The following is a 21,980-nucleotide window of genomic DNA, read 5'->3' on the forward strand; positions in this document are numbered from 1 at the left end:
AGCGCACAAACGCTGATTGAGCAGTCGAGCGCAAGCGCGCAATATTTTGGGCGTTTTGGGTCGTCGTGTTTGGATCATTTGGACGTGTTAGCACCAGTTGGGATAATATTCTTGGTTGGGTATTTAGCATATGTTTAAATCAAAACAAATTAGCAAATTGATGGAATATCATGATTAATATTTGAGTCTAGCAAGTTTGTAGGAATGATTACTTTGCTATCGTTATTCGTTTGTTGTGTTTTACTGATCTGATTTAGAGAGAGAAGTCAGAGAATCCTGTACATGCTCTATGTTGTTTGCCAGTGCGATATAATAACAGTGCTCAATGTTGAAGTCAGTGGTGAACAATGAAAAAAACATTCCGTGGTTTTGTGAAAATCGTGCAGACAACTAGCGTTATAGAACCGCAGTGGTTGCGTTACCTTCTGTGTTATAACTGAAAATTGTTTTTATTCAGCGTTACATTGCATCACAGATGAAATTTTTACTGTATGCATATCTTGAAGATACTTTTTTGTGCCTTGATAAACTGTTAAACCTTATTTCCAATCACAATGGATGAAGAAGAAGTGTGGGAAAAGTTCCTTCCCAAAACTAAGAGGGGAAACTTAAGTTCCAATTTAAGTCAAATGTCCAGTAGCTCCTGCTTTTCCAAGGATGGACGGTTATCCCTGTCGACAAGAGTCGGCGTTCGGGAGTCATGGAAGGTAATGATTACAGCAATTTTATATTTTAGCCACCATCTGCAATTGTCAACCATCAACCACTATGTATTTGATTAATTCTTAATAATTGGACTCAATTGCACGCTTAGTATCTGTACCAATACATATACCACTTCCAGTAAATTCTCTGCATTCGCAGTAGCATTTTTCTCAAGCATGTACTCTCGCGGGCCCTAGAATCGTTCTAAAAAATGTTATTTTTAGTTGAATTTTGAAGTCTTCTAATGTAAGGAGGAATGATGTGCACTGAATGCTTACCACAAGTTATAATATTTTCTGTGACATTAATCATCGGTCTATTAACTTCGCGGCATTATTTACCTGATATTAAACAATTTGAGTTAAATATTTTGCCTGGGTCACCTTGGGTACATCATCTCTTTTCATCTTTTTATAGATCGGCGGACTGCAAAATGGAACAGCTGTCACTCCTCCTAAGCCCTCCACATCTAAAATGCCGTATGTAGGAACCCCTAGTCCTAAGATAAGAACTCCGTCGAACAGGCGGAAAAGTTCCTCCAAAAAGAGCATTCCGTCAGATGGAAAAACGCAAAAGAGTTTGCTATCTTACTTTCCTGTTAGTTCATCCAAGAAAAGTGAACCTTTGCAAGTGAGCTGCAATATCTTGGAAATAACATTAAGCGATAGTGATGAGGAAACATTTCGAGATATAAAGCTCGACAAATCTACTGAACGAAAAACACTGGACTCCTCCGGTGTCTCTCGTGTTCTTTTTCCTTCGGCTTCGTCTGCAGTTGGTAATGATGGAGGCGAGACGTCAGTGGAGTCCGGAATGCCACTTTCTCCTGCCAGAGGTTCTGACAAGGAGAACCAGTTATCGTCCCCGATTGCGTGGAGTGTTGCAAATAATCCTGAAGATGCTTCTTTGATTAAATCTGGTGTTAAAAAGAAAACGCTAGCTGTGGTCCATCCGGTAGGTGATGCTACTTATGGAAAGGGAGAGTCAATTAAAACAAATCAACAAACATTTTCTCTGACCGCTGCGCCAGAGATTATTTCCCCTGTGGAGGCACCAAGTAAAGGAAACCGAGTATCTCCAACCCGTTCCCTCACGGATACTACAAGTTGTCTCATTAGAGAGTCAGATAAGGGTGCTAAGGCTGTATTTACTTTTAAAAGCAAGTGTAAATCGCCTGAGGCGAAGACAGTTCCAAGTGAACTCAGCCAAGTACGTGAAGCAGATCACGAAGATACCATCACCTCCCTAGCTGCATCATATGTGAGTATTTGAAATTCCTACCTATATTTTAAGTTCTATTATTTTACTGTAAATAATGGAACATTGGACATGAGCTTCTGTATACCTTGTGATAATTTTTCCTTGCAACTACAGTGCAGAAATTTCTACTGTTACCGCAACTTTAAAAATTAAATTCGAGAATGAAATGGTCTCCAATTTTTGCATGCAATGATTTTTCAGAATTGTATATCTCTCTGACGATTTATGGATGCATGTAATTTATGAATTCCAACTGGAACTTTTTGTTGATTCTAGTAGAAAATATCCAGAGTCAGATTATGTTCTCCTCCCACTTTTGTTTCCAATGGGAAGATCATTTCTCTGCGTTTGGAGGGAGAGTTATAGAGGGGGATGTCAGCTTCCCTCCCAGCCCCAACATTATCTTACTTTGTGCATGATAGGATACAAACTGTTATGCTTACATCGATTTTAGGCTTCCAAAAGTTATAGCCTATATTTTCCCCTAGTACATAGTTGAAAATGAGGAGTGTGTAAATATTGACAAGATTCATTTATTGTTTATTTTATAGGTGATTGAACGATCTATGGCCTTTGAACAGTTGAAAGAAAATAAATTCCCCAAGACCATACTCTTGTGCTGGGCAAAAGGTGGGGGGTGGGAAGTTACAAGGCTGACAGTGCGGTTACATATATGTCTCTATGTTTATGTTCCAATTATTTATCTCCAGAGAGACAATATCATATTTGTTAGGTACAGGCATTTGAAATATTTAGAAACTAATACTTATAATTTTAATGAAACACCACACTGCATTCCAGTATGTAAATGCAGTTTTAAACATAGAAGAAGTCAATTTTAGCAAATGAGAAAGTAATGCTATTTTATTAATGGACATTATAGTTTGTGGGCTTAGTGGTTAACTTACTCATTAACTTTTAGCATTTTCCTCCTAAATATATGAGATGAAAATTCTGGATATTCAGAATCATCCATATGTGACACCCGCGTACCATAATATATGTACATATATTTAAAACGTGCACGTTGTAAATGCTCTTTGTTTATTCTGCATTTAGCTAAAAATGGGAGCTGCATAGTCATTGAACTAGTATTTTTGACCAGGGATACGCTGGTTTCACTTTCTTTTTTGGTTCCGATTATGTTAGTTCTTGGCATTTATTCTCTGTTCCCTTTTTACTTAAGGATTTCCTTTTCCTTGCTACATTTTTTATTAGCATGGAATAAGTTGGAAAACTATACACAATGACATGAGTTTTGCAAAGGCTGAGAAATCCAGTGTACAGCCTTATTTGTATTAGTACAATTCCACAGAAAAAAGATATGATTAAAAAATTTTATTTGGGAAAAAGATTTAGGTGTCTTCATTAAGTTTAAAAACTGTGATTAATGATTGAAACACCATTACTTCTATTGCTTCCTCCTGCTGATAAACGAAAGCATTATAAATTCGATGGGCATATCTGAAACCTAGTGTGACACTGTTTATGTCTGAAAAATATTCACTGTTCTGGAAATTTGCTGTTGGTAGGAAATTCAAAACTACTCTTCATACAATAACCACTAAATTTTTTATGGTTATACTGCAGTCTTCCATGACGTGTAGATGCAGCATCCATCTTCCAGGCATACGTTATGTCAGTTGACTTTTTTTGACAACAGTTTCTTCTCCAGGACAGGGGACAAAACTGTTATCACGAAAAGTCAACTGATGCGATGTATACCCAGAAGATGGATGCTGACTTTACCAAGTAGGCTTCCACGGAAATTATGAGGTAGGCAGCAATTCTTCCGGGTTTCCTTCTGCATTTATCCATTTTACCGGAGAATATTTCGCCAGTGTTCTAGTTGGCTTCCTCAGGTTCACTTAAGTGTCGATGCAGAAATTTGGTCATCTGCTTCAGTGGACCTCAGGAAGCCAACTAGAACATTGGCGAAATATTGTTCAGAAAAATGGATGAACATGGAAGGAAACCCAAAAGAATTGTTGCCTATGGATTCTGACTGTTTATCATTGTTATCACCTATTTTTATTTCTTGTTTTAGAGTCATTCTTTCTTCTGTGTCTCGTTAACCTTAAATATTTTAGTAAATAGCAAATATTTCTTTACATTGGTCGAAGGTGGGAAAAATTTCTGGTTCATAAACAAATTTTTATCTCTTACAGGTGAGACCTGAATGTGCTTCTTCAGTTGCTGAGGCTGTTAATCAGTTAGGGACTTCATTTAAAACAGTGGAAAATCAGCCGAAGCCCCAAGATAGAATTGACAAGGGTAAGGGGAAGGTTAATACTCCTGAATTATCAAAAGTTTCCAGGAAGACTGTTGTGTATCATAAAGGAGTCACGTATCAGACTGTAGATAATTCTCAATCATCTGTTGGAAACATCAATAGCAATTTAAGAAAAGATTTGAAAAGCTGGCCCCTGTTAGATGCAGCCCAGTCTCCTAGGCATTATGCATCTACTTGTGAACCTCTGTTGGAAAAGCAGAAGCACCCTCCAATGGAAGAACCCACAGAAAACTTCACAGGTGTGACTGAATGTGTTAGTTACCCATCCTCTGGAGATGTATGGACTCCTGCACATCTATCTAGTCTTTCCAGTGATGACTTTGATTCCACAAATGGTGAAAAAGCTGCACGTTCTAAAAAACCATCTAAAAGAAATCGTGCTCAGAGTAATGAGAGGAATAGAACAAAGAAGACTGATAAAAATAAGAGAAAAGTTTCAGGAACTAAAGGTAAAGCCAAAGTGACAAGAGAGGATGGAAACAAAGGTTCTCATAAAAATATCTCAAAAGATATTGATAGTAGAGATGTCAGCAAGGTATCCTTAGCTCAGTCTTCCAGTTATACTGCCAGTGACATTGTCCCAACTGAAGAGGGCTTAAAAAATTCTGGTGGATTCCTTCCCAGTAACGCTGATGAAAATAGAATTCCTGGACAAGCTTTTGTTATTAAATTCCCATCCATTGAATATCTTGTGAACTATGGCTCTGTGGAAGACACAAGTTTTGTCATTGAAAATGACATGGCGTGTGGTGACAGCAGTAGTGAAAAGAGCTCTGTGGTGGCAGACATAAAAGACATTGATGCTGCTATTGCTAACAGTAGTTCAAACACAGTTAAAGTTAATGACCCTGATGAAAGTGCCAATATTGATGGAGTGTCTGAACGGGGAAATTTTTCTGCATCAACGGTCGGCATTATGGATAATATAAAAAATGTTAACTCTCAGGAAAGCCTAAGAGGTGTCACCATAACAGAGTCCGAGTGGAATAGGTTACCATCACAAACAAATGTCAATCAAGCACTCACAGCGAAAAGCTTTAGCTACAGTGTGGGCGATGCTTGTGAAAGCTTGGCTTCTGCTCCATGTAATTTTCAAAAGAAGCCTAATCAAATTGAGAACTCGTTCAGTTCTCAGTCAGAGTTGTTTAAAGGCCGACAGTCATCACAGGACATGTTAACGGAGAGAGCTGTCAGCCCAAGTGAAGCTGAGGAAGCACCTGTGAATGATATTGCTGGAATGAGACAGAATGTTAGTCAACAAGGAGCTAGTAATAAAGCGGTAATGAGTCCACACAGTTATTGCATTAGCTCTCAATCTACTGAAATTCGTTTAACATCAGCAATTGATCCAATGCCTCCACCAGAAACTGTTCAAAATGTTAGTCCCTACAAGGAGGACAAGGCAGAAAGGCTTGCTTCAACAGAAAAGGTTCTCAAGTGGATGTCAAAATTAAAGATCAACCCTGTTATCAATCTTGTTAGTGCTGAGATTACCAAAGACCAATGCGAGACACTAGGAAAAGGTTCGAGTGGCAGTGGAATTAAGGTACGTGGAGGAACGACCTTGGCAGAGCTGTGTAAAATCCCTTCACGTGAGAAGCAGAAGAGTAAATTTTGTCACATTACTTGCCAAGTTAAGGTTATGATTTCTTTTTCCAATGAAAGTGATGGCAAAAGAGTTGAAGTCATTAGGAAAGACTGTGATGTAAGGGGTAAAAATCGGCACAGTCTTGAGAAATTCAGAAAATCCAGTGCATCTTTTGCAGTTGAGATTTATGACATTCCCAATGTAATGAATTTACAGGCTAACCGTGAAACGTCAAAAAATCATCTTCGTAGGAATGGCAGCATTGGCTCCGCTCATGCTAATGCTAGGACCTTGCATAATCATGTTAAAAATTCCATGCAAAAGACTGAATTTAAAAATATTTCAGCAAATGTTAAAGGAAAATATGGACATTTTGGATGGAATGAAATAGAAATTGAGTGCCTTGATGGGGTCTTTGAAAACTCTATCAGCTCATCATTAGAAGAGCAGATAGATTCTTCTAATCTCTCCATTCAAAAGGTTAAGATTTACCTTTGTAAGTGCTCAAGGTCAATGGTAGTAGAATGTATTGTTCTACAGAATGACTTAGGTCTTGATAATAATTCTGTTGTTAGAAGTAAGTTTCATACTTCACTCAAAGAATATGAAAGCCGTTGGGGTGTTCCTGATGATCCAGTAACCCTTACTGCGGTTGCTTATTCTAAGATAAGCAGTTGTTTTTATCCTGAATCACTCAGCAATGATGTTGAGGCATCAAATTCTTGCATGGTGGCCGAACCAAACATTTCTGATTCACTGGGCCAAATTATGCATACCGTGAGTGACGATTTCTCAGAAGATTCAAATAATGGCTATAGTCAAGAGAAGGTTGCAGGAAAGAGGAAGCCAACACGTCTGCCATCCCAAATTAGCAATCTGTTGAGAGATGATGAAAGCCTGTCTATGAGTGACTTGGATGCCATTCCAACAGATTCTTCAGACCTAGGTACAGTACCTTGCATTTTTTTTAAATTTCTTTTTATTCAATCCAGGAGCCTTTTCATTAGTTAATGTGGTAAACATGACTATATTTCTCCACTTTGAATTTTCCATGAGTTTTCAATGGACCATGATCAGTACATTCTATCAATAACCATCATTGCGCAGAATGTAGTCTCCTAATATTTTTATTTCCTGTTGATAGAAGTAACTTGACCTCTGGATTTTTTATAGTAGTGTATATTTTATGTATGGAATAGGGATTAATCTAGCAAGTGTTCATAAGTGCCTTAAAAGTTATTCATGGGTGCAGTCTGATGATCTAGGTAGGATCCTGACATTATCTCTGCATTCATATTGGTGAAAAACAAAGTGAGATCATTGTGTAAATTATTCTTTTCCAATGCATTATTAACTAGTATTTGCCCTATCATTAGTGATGGAGTCTGAAGCTGTTGCAGGTGAGATTTATGTGTGGAACATTATTACAGGTATCCCTCGCTTAACTTGGTTTTTGCTTAACACAACTAGGTCTCAAGACTGCTCTCTTATTTGTTCAAACAATCTTCCTGCATTACCTCAACTAAGGAATTTGCCAAAACCCTCATGTCACCTTTTTGTAAGTCTGAGAAAAGCAAAGGATGACACAATTCAGTGCATTTATGGAGTAATTGTTTCGACAAAAGATCGTAATCACTTGGATTTTCAATCATTGTGCCAAATCAACTGTAATGATGCCCATGGATGGCACTCATAAATTCAACCAAAGGTGCTCAAAGTGTAAATCACACTGCCTGAAATAGACGATAATTAACACAAAATTTGCTTAACACTTTTCAGTATGTCTTTATTGTTAATTGAGGGATACCTGTAGTTATTGTTTCAGTCAGTCATAAAGGCACTATCTATTCAGTTTCACATCATATTTTCAAGGTATTACTTAAGCATGCAATCCATTCATTCTGTTACCTATTCTGTGTTAAACATTAGCTCATAATCACAAATAAAATTTTTTCTCATTTTTCTTAATACATATCAGGGTTTTCTATGGGTCAATTACGTTAATGCCTCAGGCATCAAGTCCATTTTAATAATAATATTGACCACAAAATTAATAATGATTGAACATAGGGTCTTTACGATTCTCATCTTCATGGCAATAGACCCTTTTAAAGGCTGTGAAATTTCACAAATGACCTCTTGGTGTAATATTTCATTTTATTGTCATTAATGGGTCGTGTGGATTATTTCAGAATGGGTGACGCAGGAAAGTGAGGCCTCTAAATCATATGATGTGGGCAAGTGGCAGTCCCTGATGCAGAAAATGAGAAATGGTGAGAAGTTGTCGAAATCCAAGCCAGCGTCATCAGCATTTCCTGGTGCGCTTTCCTCATCATTTGCCAGCTCATCATCTCAAGGATTTACTCAAAGTAGCCTCGAATCAAGAGGATCGTATGGTCATGATAGAAAACCAAAAGCTTGCCCATTCTTCAGGAAAATAGAAGGTATGCATAATAATTAATAGTCATTATTTGATTCATGAATTCCTGATGTTATTTTGCTGGCATTTGCAACTTATGATGAAATTTTATCACATTATATTCTGTCATTCGATCATTCGTGAAGGCTTATCTAATGTTTGTTAAAAGATTCTTTAATCTTGAGGAAAATGTAGGTTTTTATGTTGCTCAGAATGTGGATAATTAACTCACTAGTTTTATATTCATTCTGTTCCTTTTCATTGCCTAGAGCTATAAATTTCAGGTTTCATAAGCTGAGTAGCTTAGAATGAAGAAATGGTGGTACAGTGAAATACACATTGTGGGATAAATGCAAAAAACATTCTGAATCATAAAATATGTATCATAGCAGAGTAGAGGCCTTTTGCCATAATGCATAAATATTACATCAGATAAAGCTTTACTTAATATGCTACATAATGGTAAATTGTGAAGTGTGTGCCTCGTAGTAACTTAAGATTCTACAAATATTCTCTCACCTTATTCAATTGTCTGCTCTGCTAGCCCAAGTGGCTTTCATAATCTTCTGTTAGAATACCTCTCATAACTTTGTATGTAATGCCCCACCAAATTGGTCAAAGCTCTACAAAATTATATTCAAGCTCATCTGTAATTAAGTCATTCTGTTATCTGCAACTTTGAAAACAACTTGTTTGCAGAGATATGTGATCATTCCCATGATCACTCATCGTGTTAGACAGCCTTTAGATATTTCATCTAGGCATTCATGGATACATGTGTCTCAGAGCTCAAGGCTTCCAACATGCTATTATGAGTACATAGGATGATATATGTAAAATAAAAAGAGTCTGCACTGACTGTAAAATTTGGCACCAATCATCAAACCAAACGACTACTCTACCTGAATAACCCTCCTGTGGCAGTTTACAGGATTGTTGCTTCTTCGCCAGAGACTGCCACATCTGCAGACACACCACCCGAATGAAACCTTTGCAAGGCTGTAGATACCTCGCTAAGGTAACCTTGGGTTGTACCCTGAGAGCCTTCTTAGGGCTGATGGGACCCCACTAGGGATGGCAGGTTATTACCACAATCATACTACCTGTGATCCTTTGTAGAGCTAATGGGACCCCTCTAAGGGCCGGTTTTATAATGTCTAGTTAAACCTCACGTTAAGTTGACGTGGAGATTACGGTAACGTGGAGTTTAACGAGAGGTTGTGTTTTATAAAGCAAATCCTACCGCCGGTTGGCTGATGGGAACTTTAACGAGAGGAAAGCGCAGCTACTGTAATTCTCATACCAACAATTGATCGCGAAAAGTGAAACAGACGAAAGTCAAAATTGAAAAAAATCGAGTTGGAGAGTGGTGAAAGAATTGTTTACGTTTGTTTTGAAGTGATGGTTAGCTTTGAAAACGAAGATGACGCCAATATTTTCGGTTTTAATCGTTGACGATCTTATGGTCAATCATCAGTGTGTCGTTAAAATAAAAATACTCGCCTCGATCTGTGAATATTTGGCATGTACAAGTGTTAATTGTGTAACCATAAATTACACGGAGATAATGAATTACTATTTGTTAATGGATTGAATCAAGGTGGAGTCCCTTTGCAAGAAATAGTGGTAGATTAACCTTGTTTGTGCTTATTATTCGAGAACGAAGATTCTCATTTGTATTGTGAAACCAATTGAAATGGTTTTCTATTGAGTACGCCACCAGAGCGATTTTAGGAACATTTTGAGGCTACAATTTAATCATAATGTCGATAAATTTTAATCATACTTTTGCAGTAAGATATATCTTCTTAGCGTTAGTATGGCCGTTACGCTAATTTATTATCATCTCTGCGTTCCCTACGGAATTAGGAACAGCCTGCAAGTTGTGAATAATCAAAGCCTTTCCCGTTTTCAAAGTACTCACCATGGCCATAATTTAAATAACAGAATTTATAACCAACCACCGTCTAATAGAAAAATTCATCAGTGTTCATTAAAACGATAACGAGGCTTCTGTCACAATGATGTCATTGTTATGATCAACTCATGGTAATTCCTTTGATGATTTTTGTGTTTTTATAGAGCATTTTCAGTTTTATTAAAATTTTCACAATGAGGAGGTATATTCAGCCATGTGCCACTCGTGTTACAGACACGAAAAGAATTGAGCCGTATAATTGTCAGCTAGCAGCAGATATTTCATAACTTTAAATTATCTCATCTTTTTTATGATTATATATATACATATACTGTTAAGAAGCAATATGTTTCATGAAATCCATAATCTCTGGCAAATAAATTTTCAATAAGGGACAGAACTAAGTTTAAATTTCTTCATTAGAGATACCAAAATCTATTGCATGACACCAAGTAGCCCTTACCATTGAAGTATAAAGTGAAACATATTTTGATAGTGTAGTCAATAGTGTAGTTGATATTGTAATAGGGATGACTGTGAGTCTTTATGGTAATGCCATTGAGAATGTATTCATTGCCATTTTAAATTGAATGGATGTTCAGAAATCACTGATTATGAACATAGCTTCACAGTCAAAAATTATAATTAGAGAAGAATGAATAAAGTTTGAATAACTTATGCATAACCCTACCACAGTTACTTCAAGGGCTCCTGCTATCCAATTATTAAATAAATGTACAGTTTGCAGCAAACCTTTCATACTTTACAAGTAGGCTGCATGTTGTTATAAAAATATGCATCTGTAACAAATATTGCAACTCTTTTTGGCTCATAGCTTGGGATGGGGGATCTATTCTTTATGTTAATACTATTTTTGCAAACCTTGTGTAAGAATAAGTTTTAAGTGCTAACATAACTAACTTCATATCTAATCAACAGCAAAGGCTTGTGTTGTATTTAAGATTCAAGGGAAAGAGATGGGGTGCAAAGATATTAAAGTTTCTGGGTTCAATTTATAAAAAATCTGTCAAAAAACATATCTAATCAGAATGAAAGCATTAATTTTCAACTCTCAGTGGTGTTTATGAATACTATACTATATATGTGATAGATATTTTCTTTTATTCTCAGCCCACAAAATATGAAGCTTTCATTGAACATGTTTTAAATATTTAGCAGATTACTAAATTATACAAAGACAGTAGTGGATCCAGGATAGGGACAAGGGGGTGGGCTAGGTGAGGTTAAAATTCCAGCTGTAGTGAAAGTCGGAAATAAACCACCATTCTATCTAGTGTAAAGTGGATACCCAAGGGGAGTAAATTGGATACCCTCCTTAGCCCCCCCCCCCCTCCATGGATCCGTCGCGGTACAAAGATACAGTTATTTATACAGCATTTAAAGAATTTATTTGTATCAAATGCAAAGCATAAGGACTCCATCATGATGACTCCTTCATTGCAACTGTCTTTTGGGATATGAGTTTTCAATAGAATTATGTTGTTACATGTAGTCACAGTAAGTAATTTTTTTTACTACCTACTTCTGGGGTAATCCTTTTGATTGCTGTACCAAGTCATCTCTGAATGCACCACACTGACATCACTCACTTATAATTAATGTATGTGCTTCCACTATCATAAATGCAATAGTATGACTTCCTCACAGAATTTTACTGTACCATGTTCTATTTATGAAGTGATCATAGAAGCAATTTCCCTTACATCCACTCCACTTCCATAAATCTATTAAGAAACTTTGCCTATGTGACATGAACATAGACTGTTTCTCATTACATACGTTGCAGCTATGCATGTTAAAATATATCTTTAGTGATGCAGATCGCAGCGAGACAGATGAGACAGAGATAATCCTTGGAATAAATAAAAAGAGGAGAATTAATGGGAAAATCACAGGACCAAAGTGCAAATAGAAGTCTGGTTAAGATATATGGAGTAAGGTTTGCTATGGAACTGGTATTTTTGACCCAGAAGGAGGATAAGAATGTATAGATACAGGAATGTATAGATAAGATTGACAGAGGAAAAGGAAGTAGGAAGTGCTAGACGAGATAAATGAGGCAAGGGAATTAATGCAGGAGATGAATGTGAAGTGTTCATCAAGCTTGAAATGCCGACAACAGGGATTAAGGTAAGGATTTTGAGTAACAAGCAAGGGCAGGGAGACAATGGTTCTGGAATAAATGGAATAACCATGTATGTTACTAAGAAATATGTCAACCTTAATGAGTAAATCACTTATAACAGTAAGGAATGGAATGAGATATCAAGTCATGCATGATTATAAGTGTTGATGATGTTATACCTAATCGATTTTTTGAACGTATGTACTCATTAGTGACAGTTCAATGGATGGAGCATGAAAAAATTAATAAAAGCTACGTATGGGATTGAAATCCCAAGAAACTAACGAGTGTACCAGATATGTGATGTAAATTGGCTGTTATAGGAATATGTCTTCACTTATCCTTTGAAGACTTATTAAACATATTAGTTAATTAAACGTCGACAAGTAGTAGTAAGGGTTAATATTTTAGGAAGAAACCATACCAAGGATCCCACTTAAGACTTTGATAGAGTCATTAGTAAAATTAGACAATGCAATACTTCCACTGATTTTATTATAATAAAAATCAGTGGAAATACTGCAATGTTTTATTTTACTAATATGAAGAACTTCCACCATATCTTGCCCAACATCATACAAGATACTTTGAAAGAGCTTATCGAAGAAAAAATTTCAGTGGTCACTGATAAGCATACAAAATAATGAATGGAATGGTGGTGAATGCAGTCATTTCCTGTAAATTCATCCTCATGAGCAAATACATATGTACACAGACAACAGCTTTCCCCAATAGCAAGCAATAGTAGCCCAGCTGGCTCAATATTGTAAGAAATACAACTGACTCTGATTGTTTCAAACATTCCCTTAGCAGACAATGCTTGAGAACCTCAATAAATATATTCCCTTAGCAGACAATGCTTAAGAACCTTAAAATAATATTTATTTGATTGATCTGGCTTTGATATCATATATTCCATATTTTCCATGAGTCTTCAGGTACAAGGGTCCAAATTCTCTTGAATTAAGGCTCAAATGTATGGAATAAAATTAAACTTTTTCAGAATAAGTATCGAATTGTTTATTTTCACCATATTAAAACATTCAAGCCTGAAATGAGATAAGTATTGGTAACCAAATTGGCACTCTTATATTTTAACATGAGATATCTAGATGGGCACCACTGATTCTATGGCTCTGAAGCTACTTTTGATGGCAGATGCACCACTGATTCTATAGCTCTGCAGCTACTTTCGATGGTAGATAATTTGCTAGGAGGTTTTAATAGTACATAACCTGTGTTTGGCTACGAACAGCACTTAGGCAATAAAGTCGCAATTTTTTCCGTTGAAGGCTACACATTAGAACGCTCAGAGAAGAGAAGACTTTTCTTGCTTAAGGTGCCTTTCCAAATCTTTTTCTATCAAAAGGATAAGAGGTCATTACTTTAGTCACAAAACGTACAATAATTAGTAAACTTCCACACTCCAAAGGCTCATTTGCCTCACAAATTCATTGATATATCATACCATCTTATGAGCAAATCAGTCATTCTTACTTTTTTACCCACACGAGCTGTATTGGTTGTATCAATTTGCCTTTCTCAGCTTCCAAAGAAAACTCAAACAGTATCTTGTATACATTACGTACGAAACGTGCTAAATACTTTCTTTTTCACGCAATATTTCACTTGCCTCACTTATTCCTATATATTTATCTCCAAGAAATACCAAGCCGTACACCAAATATTGTTAATGGACTTACCTACAATTTTTATAGTAGTACTTTGACAAACATCCTTTGGAAAAGGAAATACGAAAATACTTTCACCTCATAACATATATCCTCAGAAGTAATTATGAATTCTATAGTGACATCACATGCTAGTAAATCAGAATGCAATCAGTAGATACGATCTTTTTCTCTCTTTCGATTGCCAAATACGAAACTTGGCTGTTCTTCTAATTCAAACTGTCTTTGTAAACACCGACACATTTTGAAATCGTTGATGAAGTCAGCAAAACCAGGTAATAACAGATTTCTATACCTACACTCCTGTTACACCTCCTTCCTTCCCTCCGATATGTAATTCTAGTATTTTTCATCAACTCACTTGGCTGGCACAAATCATAACAAACTCCTACGCCGGCACAAATATTGCATAACTTCAACATTTTCAGGGGTTTAGCACACGATCTCCGACTGCAGTCCATAGAATAGACAATATTATTTATTGGATGGTGATTATTATCAAACTTGAGATGTTTGTAAGGATTTCGTAGCGAATACCGTAGAATAGTGGTCCGTTCCGGATATATCACCGGTCTTATGGAAATATTTCACTTATTACATTGCTATTATGGTGCTAAAAATATTGGAAATTGATTGCTGATATCGTAGATACGGATAAAAACGGAGGATGCTGCGCTTGGTCGATTATTTCTTCCGTATATTATCGTAGGGTTCTTCAGCATTTCAAAACATCCGCCATTTTCAACAATTTAAACTTCACGTTAACTTTTTACCCGAGGGAAATCCATGGTTTAGCTTGACTACCACTTTAACGCTCAGATTTGGCTTAACCATCGATTATAAAACAGAATTCTGGGACTTAACCGACGCTTAGCTTAAACTCCAGTTTAACCAGACATTATAAAACCGGCCCTAAGGATGACAAGTATTCACACAATCACACTCACAAAGCAATAAAAACATTCACTCACACACACAAACAGAAGGGCACAAATTCCGGAAGAACCGCTCAAAAAAATCCCAGAATGTGATTGTGTGAACACTTGTCATCCTTAGCGGAGTACCATTAGCTCTGTGAAGGATTACAGGGAGTGTGTTTATGGTACCCGGCATCCTTAGTGGACTCCCATCAGCCCCAGGAAGGCTACCAGGTTACAACACAAGGTTACCTTCGTGAGGTCTTTACACCCTTGCAAAGGTTTCATTCGGGTGGTGTGTCTTTGGCAGTCCCTGGTGAGGAAGCAGCAATCCCGTAAACTGCCACAGGAGGTCTATTCGGGTGGAGTAGTTGTTTAATTTGATGACTGGTGCCAAATTTTCTGGCTAGGGGAGAGACTCATTTTATTTTGTATTGATTAGGGGCCATAGAGCAGCTTCATTTCTCCTTATTTACATAGGATGAGAGTCTACCCATCTCGCACTATGTGAAATAGCTACCTGTAACATAAAATCTGAGTCCTTCAGTGTTATTATTTTATCAAATGAGCTTATGACTTTTTAGTTCTGTATAAAACTATCATTTGTGTAAAGTCTAATAAAAAATGTTGAGCTATAGGCCTTTTTTTAAAAGCAGATCTTATAAGCATCTAACAAGAAAATGAAATTAAGGTCTTTTTTGTTTTGCCTAAACTTTCCCTAAATTAAAAAGAAATACTTAAGTGTTTGGAAGTATAGAAGCCATCATGTGTGAAAATTACTTTTTTTGCTTTAGTATTCTATAATGTTATTGTGAATTCTCTATTTACAGGCACCAGGTTTGCTGTGGACGCATTTAATTTTGGGTCTATTCCAGGGATCACCTATTACTTCCTCTCTCATTTTCATTATGACCATTACATTGGACTGAAGAAAAGCTTTTCACATCATATTTACTGTAGCAGTGTGACAGGTAAATCTATTTTTTTTATTTATAGCATTTAATTTGGAGTGTAGCCCATTGTTACTTAAAATTCATTTCAGTTTCATGGAAATTTTATTTAATTAAGAAGCATTGCTTTAAAGCAGTTTAATGTTAAGACATTATATGACATTTACTCATTAAAATTTCCGAAAAGAAATAATTTTTACTGATAGAATGACCCTTGGTTGAATGAGATGGATATTATAATTGGCATTATAAGCCCAAGGTCCCTTCAGAAAGTCAGATGTATCAATTTTTTTAATGAAAAGGCAGTGCATTATATGAAAAAAGTTGCTAGTTCATTTATGCATAGGAATCTCATTTTTCTAAAGAAACCATATATCCAGGCATGTAAGATGACCTATTTTTCCAGTTAAAATATATATTTTGAGGGTATTTGAACTTTCCACATAGGACTACCCCCTTGTACAATGGAATAATAAATCCATGCTTTAATATGATTGTTGCTGGAACTGCACTGCCTGCCTGCTTTTATTTGGTAGCTGCATATTTGGAAGATACAGATGAGGCTGTTTTTAAGCTCTCCCCGTCATGTGTACTCTGTGACAACTTCAGATTCTGTAGTTTGGCGAGAAGTTTTAACCATGTGATCAGACCTGGTGCTTAAGACCACCCCCAACTGCCCTGTGTACACATGGTAGTTAAGTTTACATGAAACTACTTACTAATACCATTTATACTTTACTAAGACTGTTACATCATTATCTTTGTGCATACTTATTTATGGATGGAACACTAGGGTCAACTTAAGATCCGGTGTCATTTGCATATATTTTTGTGAATTATATTGCAGTGGTTTCCAATCCATTTTGAAGAAGGGTAGGGTATATCAGCTGAGTTTTGTGAGCTGCAGGGGTAAAAAATATTTTATTTTTCATAGAAACAGGCAAATATAAGCTCACATTGTCGATTAAACCAAGTTTACATTCAGTGGAAACTAATAATTTGAGGTCCAAAAACTTGAATGAAATTGGTTATGAAAAAATATTAATGTTAAAAAATTATTTGCGCTCTTGTTCAAATATTTTTGGATGGCTAATGTGTTAACCATTTTGTAAATTTGCCTTTACTCAGTAGTTGAGCGGAAACACTACTCTGACAAGGAGACATCGCCAAAGTGATGTTCGGGATCTGGATGCGAATGTTATTTTCTAAAACTATATAGGCAGAGATGGGCAAAATACATGTCAAATGTATTTAAGATACAAAATACAAATTACTTTTAAAATCTGTATTTCAAATACAAAATACAAATTACTTCTAAAAATTGTATTTTCAATACTAAATACAAATGTAATTTCAAAATACTCTATTAAAATACAAAATACATGCCTTCACCGAAGTTCTTACCTAATAAAAAATTAAAATCAATTCAAATATGAACTACTTTTATAATCAGAGGCTCAAACATTCTTACAACGTATATATAGGAAACTGGCAATTAGACCATTATTCATGGCAAAATGTCTTAAATAAAATGGAGAAAAATGTCTCCTGGACCTTTAGGAACAGCGTCAGACTTTACAAGTCCCCTCCACAAATTACTCAATGCACCAGTGGCACAGCAAGGGGGGGGGGTTTAATCCATTTTACTTAATTGGATTGATATCACTAACAGAATAGTGTAAGGATTAATAAAATATCCCTCAGAAAGAAGTAAAACTCACCATTTTGAACAATTAACCTTAAAATTCCATAATTTATTAATCTCGCACCTACCGCTTATCCTGGTGGTATTCCATACCCCCACACACCCCGGTATTAGTTGCACCTAAACCCCCCCCCCCCCCAGCCTTAATTCCTAGATGCGCCCCTGCAATGCACAGCTACGTTTCGCAAACTATTCCACACGCGGCCACGTTTTGCAAGTATACAAGCGCCTGCGGGTGCTACAGAAGTAAATTAAGGGGCAATTTATAGTCCCATACTTGGCAGGCTAATACAGACTCATTCGGGATCCCTGCCATCTCGTCGCACGCTCTTTCTACTTATGCACAAAAACATTACATGTATTTTGATTTTGAATGTATTTTAAAAATACAAACTACTCTTTAGATGTATTTTCGTTACAAAATACAAAATACTCTCAGAAAATGTATTTCCGATACAAATTACAAACTACAAAAGTATCGAAAATACGTATTTCAAATACAAGTATTTTCGATACTGCCCATCTCTGTATATAGGTAAGGTAGAACAAGTGTCACGGCTTTCTTCCACATAGGCCCGGGTTCGAGAGATATTCACATGTAAAGATTTCGCGCACTATGACATCCCTTGATTGCGTTCCCTCCCAACTGTGGCCGTGGCGGTGCGGTCTAGGGCGTTAGTCCCCAATATGTAGTTGGTGTCCCGGGTACGAGTCCCAGTGTTGGCAATATTTTTTCTCTCTTCTAATTTTTGAAATCAGTGTTACATTTTATCTCCATTCGTTTTATGTAGTTACTTCGTGATTTTTTAATTTAATAACAATTTATGGATTTTAAATGAAACTCCGAATTGTGCCTTATCACGCGAATTAGAGAACGTATATAATGTACACGTGAATTTCCGTGTAATGTGCTCATCATGTGCACCGATGCACACCTCTGCCTTGCATCAGTTAACCCATTGTACATCTATTCATGAATCGATCCCGGGACACCAACTACAAATTTGGGAAATAACATTCGCATCCAGATCCCGAACATCAGTTTGGTGATGTCTCCTTGTGAGAGTCACCATCACTATAAATCTACAAATACAGGAATTTAAGAGAAACAATGGTAGTAATTTCTTTAAGTACAGTGGAACCTCGTTAAAGCGAGTACAGGCTATGGTGAGACCCCCTCCATTACAAGAGACAGCCGAGGCTCCGTCAATTGACCCAATGATTAGCATGTAAATAAATTTGTTTTTACAAGGGCCTTTTGGTGTTGGCATTCGCCATAGTGAGAGTTCTCATCGCTGGGAAACCTACGCCAAGAGTCCTTAATATCTGTAATTGCTGGCGATCTGTTTGAAATGAAGTTAACATTGAGTGCTCATTCTCAAATTCGTGTAGTAAACTATTGTAAGTTCAATAAATACGTAGTTCATTTTGGTGAAAATATTGTGGCATTAACATTCGCTAATGCTCGATGTTCTTTTGTTCCTTGGGCGGCAGAAAGCAGTCGGCAGCATACCCGCATGTCTGTGAGTCGCATGAATAGAGAGCATTTTAAGGTAGACACCATGGCCAAAAAACGCTTAACACTTATAAGCAAGAAAACAAAAATAATACAGTAATATGAGAGTGGCGTAATTAATTTATCTTCCTATTCGCTCTTCACAATTAAAATAAAAACAAAAGCGCCCGAGGAATGCAGATCATGAAGAGTTAGGAGCTTTATTCGGGTCGTTTTGCCCACTTCAATCTACAGGAACTACTGAAAAATGGAGCTATGCTTAAGGCTAAAGTGGAGTATTTCAGTGATAGATCGAGAATCAAAGACTTCAAGTGTTCGGAAGGTTGATTATACTAATTTAAAGCAAGAAAGCATCATCTCCCTTCATAATGGCTGGTGATGCCTGCGGTGTAAATGGACGTTTTCTTTGAAACATCTGCAATTATAATCACATTATTATGCAAGCTTAGTAGACTGTTCAGTGTAGATGATGAAGATATTACATTGGATGATAGAAAAAGTCTTCTGAGGCAGGATCATTCTACAACCTTCCACCTTTTTCATCTGCAAAAACATATACGATATGTTATTTCACATAACTGCCACATAACATACAGGAACAATAAACATACACCAATGGAAGCATATGGGGCATCAAATAACTGCGATACAGTTTTATCAGTTATTTTTTGAATTTTCAGTGAAAAATACCAAAATAATATTATGATCACGCAAATGCACTAATAAGTACATAGAAAAATGGCTTCATCAGTTGTGGATTATTGGCATAATTAATGATTGATAAAGCAATGCTTTACATTATTTTTATTCACTACGGCGCATATATTATTTGAATACATAGTTGTTATTTAAGTAAGGAAATTTAGTGATGCAAAAAACATCACCTTTCGTCTGGATTTTTGCTTATGTTTATCAGATAGAAATGTCACTGACGCCACACCAATCCTGTTCCTTTACAAGTATTGAAAATATTATTATTATTTGCTCCACCTCTGGTAAAGCGACAATTCCCTATAGCGAGTGTTTATTTGAGCTCCGTGGGGTCTCGTTTTATCGAGGTTGCACTGTATTGGAGGTAATTTTCCGCTATTTTCAATGTTGATTCTCCAACAGGCCATTCTCCATTTTATGCAGTACACATATAGGTACATCACAGACTTTATTTATTATTACCGTCAATAAAATTAATGTATTGATGCTTGTTTGAAGAAAGATGCGCTGTTTAAAATGGCAAATGGTATGACCGATGATGTTTCCCTGGGTAGGTCCTACAGCCTGGCACTTTTAGGGTTAAACAACCTTTTGATAATTTGCTTACAAAAACTTACACGGAGCATTGAAGTATTCCAGAAATTTGATGATGATGATGATGTGATAATGATTGAAACAAGATACATACAGTCAGGAGAAGGAAGCTCACAGTGAGTCCTTGAAGCAATACATATTAACGGACTATTTGCGTTAATAATTGTATACACATTGATTTACGTGAATTATGAAAAATGTAAGAAATAGTGGTGAAAGTTTGGATTATCTGTGTTTTGCGATTGTTCCTCCTGCCTCTCCCCATTGTTAGCCTGGATAATAGGGTAGTTTCCTTCATCAAAGAAAACGAAAGGCATTGATTGCGATTCGTTACCCACCATTAGTGTATTCATAATACACAAATTATTTGGTTTTTGAAATACCGGTTTAGACGAATGGCAAGGGTCAAATTTTATCCTCATTTGAAAAAGGCCAGATTGGCGCCCATGCGATTCCACTCCACGTGACGTCACAGGGACCTAGGATTCTACACGAGAGGATAGGAGTTATACATCGTCTGAGGTTACCAATGCATGCATGAGGCACAGAGCTCAGGGAAACATGTCTTAATAATCACCTATTAAAACTGGCTAAGGTCGGATAGTTTTCTTCGTTTGATAAGGTATTAATAAACCTTTTTTAAGCCAAGCGCTACCATTCAGCTAGGTACTCAGCTACCCGCTGGCAGCCTGCGACGTATCAGCGCTAAGCCTCGCCTCAAGGTCACCTCACCGGGCGGGAGGGGGACCCAGAAATACGACGTACGGAGATATTTCCCGGCATTCATACTTGAGCGTCGCGTTTTCGCGCGTTCACTTTTCATTTAATCGCGAAAAATAGATATTGTCATTTAAAAATCTAAAAGCGTGAAATACGTACTCCAGGAGTAATAATCTTTCGATTAAGGCAATAAAAAAATAATAGGAAACCACCCTATTGGGAGTCTAGTGCGCTGTTGTTGTACTTATTTCAGTATATAGGTGAGAAGGTACTTATACATTTTACCTAAAGACTTATCTTTTATGGAAACCATTTTGTTTCCATAAAAGAAAAGACTATGGAGAGGTTGGAAAAAAGGAGTGATTGTGAAGAGTTTTCCCTGTACTTGGTGATCTGCTATAAGTGATCCATTGTCCACAATGTTAATAATGTATATTTCTGCTATAATATATCTATTCTGATTTTTTAATTGCATTAACTTACAGGCAAACTTGTGGCCTCAAAACTTGGAGTAAGACCAGAACTTATAAGGCGCATTGATCCTGGGCAAACTATCAAAGTTGATGGTGTTGTTATCACTGCATTGGATGCTAATCAGTGAGTCAAAATTTTTGTTGTTGTATTAATATGTAGTAATATTCCACTCAGAAAAGCCTCCAGTGCCTTTACATGAGGCATTTCAATTTTAGTAATGAAAATCCAAAGATGCCAGTTTGAAACTGGTTTTTTGGTTGACTTAACATGGTGTCCACTAACCGGGAATATTCAGAGAATGTAGGTCTTCTGGGTAGACTTAGGAATATTGTCGAAGGTCGTGGAAAAATTCTTCTCTTCTCAACTACTGTGC

General features: G+C 36.6%; 1 protein-coding gene across 1 annotated transcript in view; it reads left to right on the forward strand.

Annotated features, from left to right (window-relative positions):
* LOC124166108 overlaps positions 1-21,980 on the forward strand; it is a 44,392-nt gene continuing 22,412 nt past the window's right edge. The window contains exons 1-6 of the mRNA XM_046543752.1: positions 1-707; positions 1,123-1,965; positions 4,134-6,792; positions 8,039-8,290; positions 15,768-15,908; positions 21,619-21,730. Coding sequence (XP_046399708.1) covers positions 555-707; positions 1,123-1,965; positions 4,134-6,792; positions 8,039-8,290; positions 15,768-15,908; positions 21,619-21,730 — 4,160 coding nt within the window. The 5' untranslated portion in view covers positions 1-554. The remainder of the gene's footprint in view (positions 708-1,122; positions 1,966-4,133; positions 6,793-8,038; positions 8,291-15,767; positions 15,909-21,618; positions 21,731-21,980) is intronic.

The sequence above is a fragment of the Ischnura elegans genome, chromosome 9 (genome assembly GCF_921293095.1).
Source record: "Ischnura elegans chromosome 9, ioIscEleg1.1, whole genome shotgun sequence".
Taxonomy (NCBI): domain Eukaryota; kingdom Metazoa; phylum Arthropoda; class Insecta; order Odonata; family Coenagrionidae; genus Ischnura; species Ischnura elegans.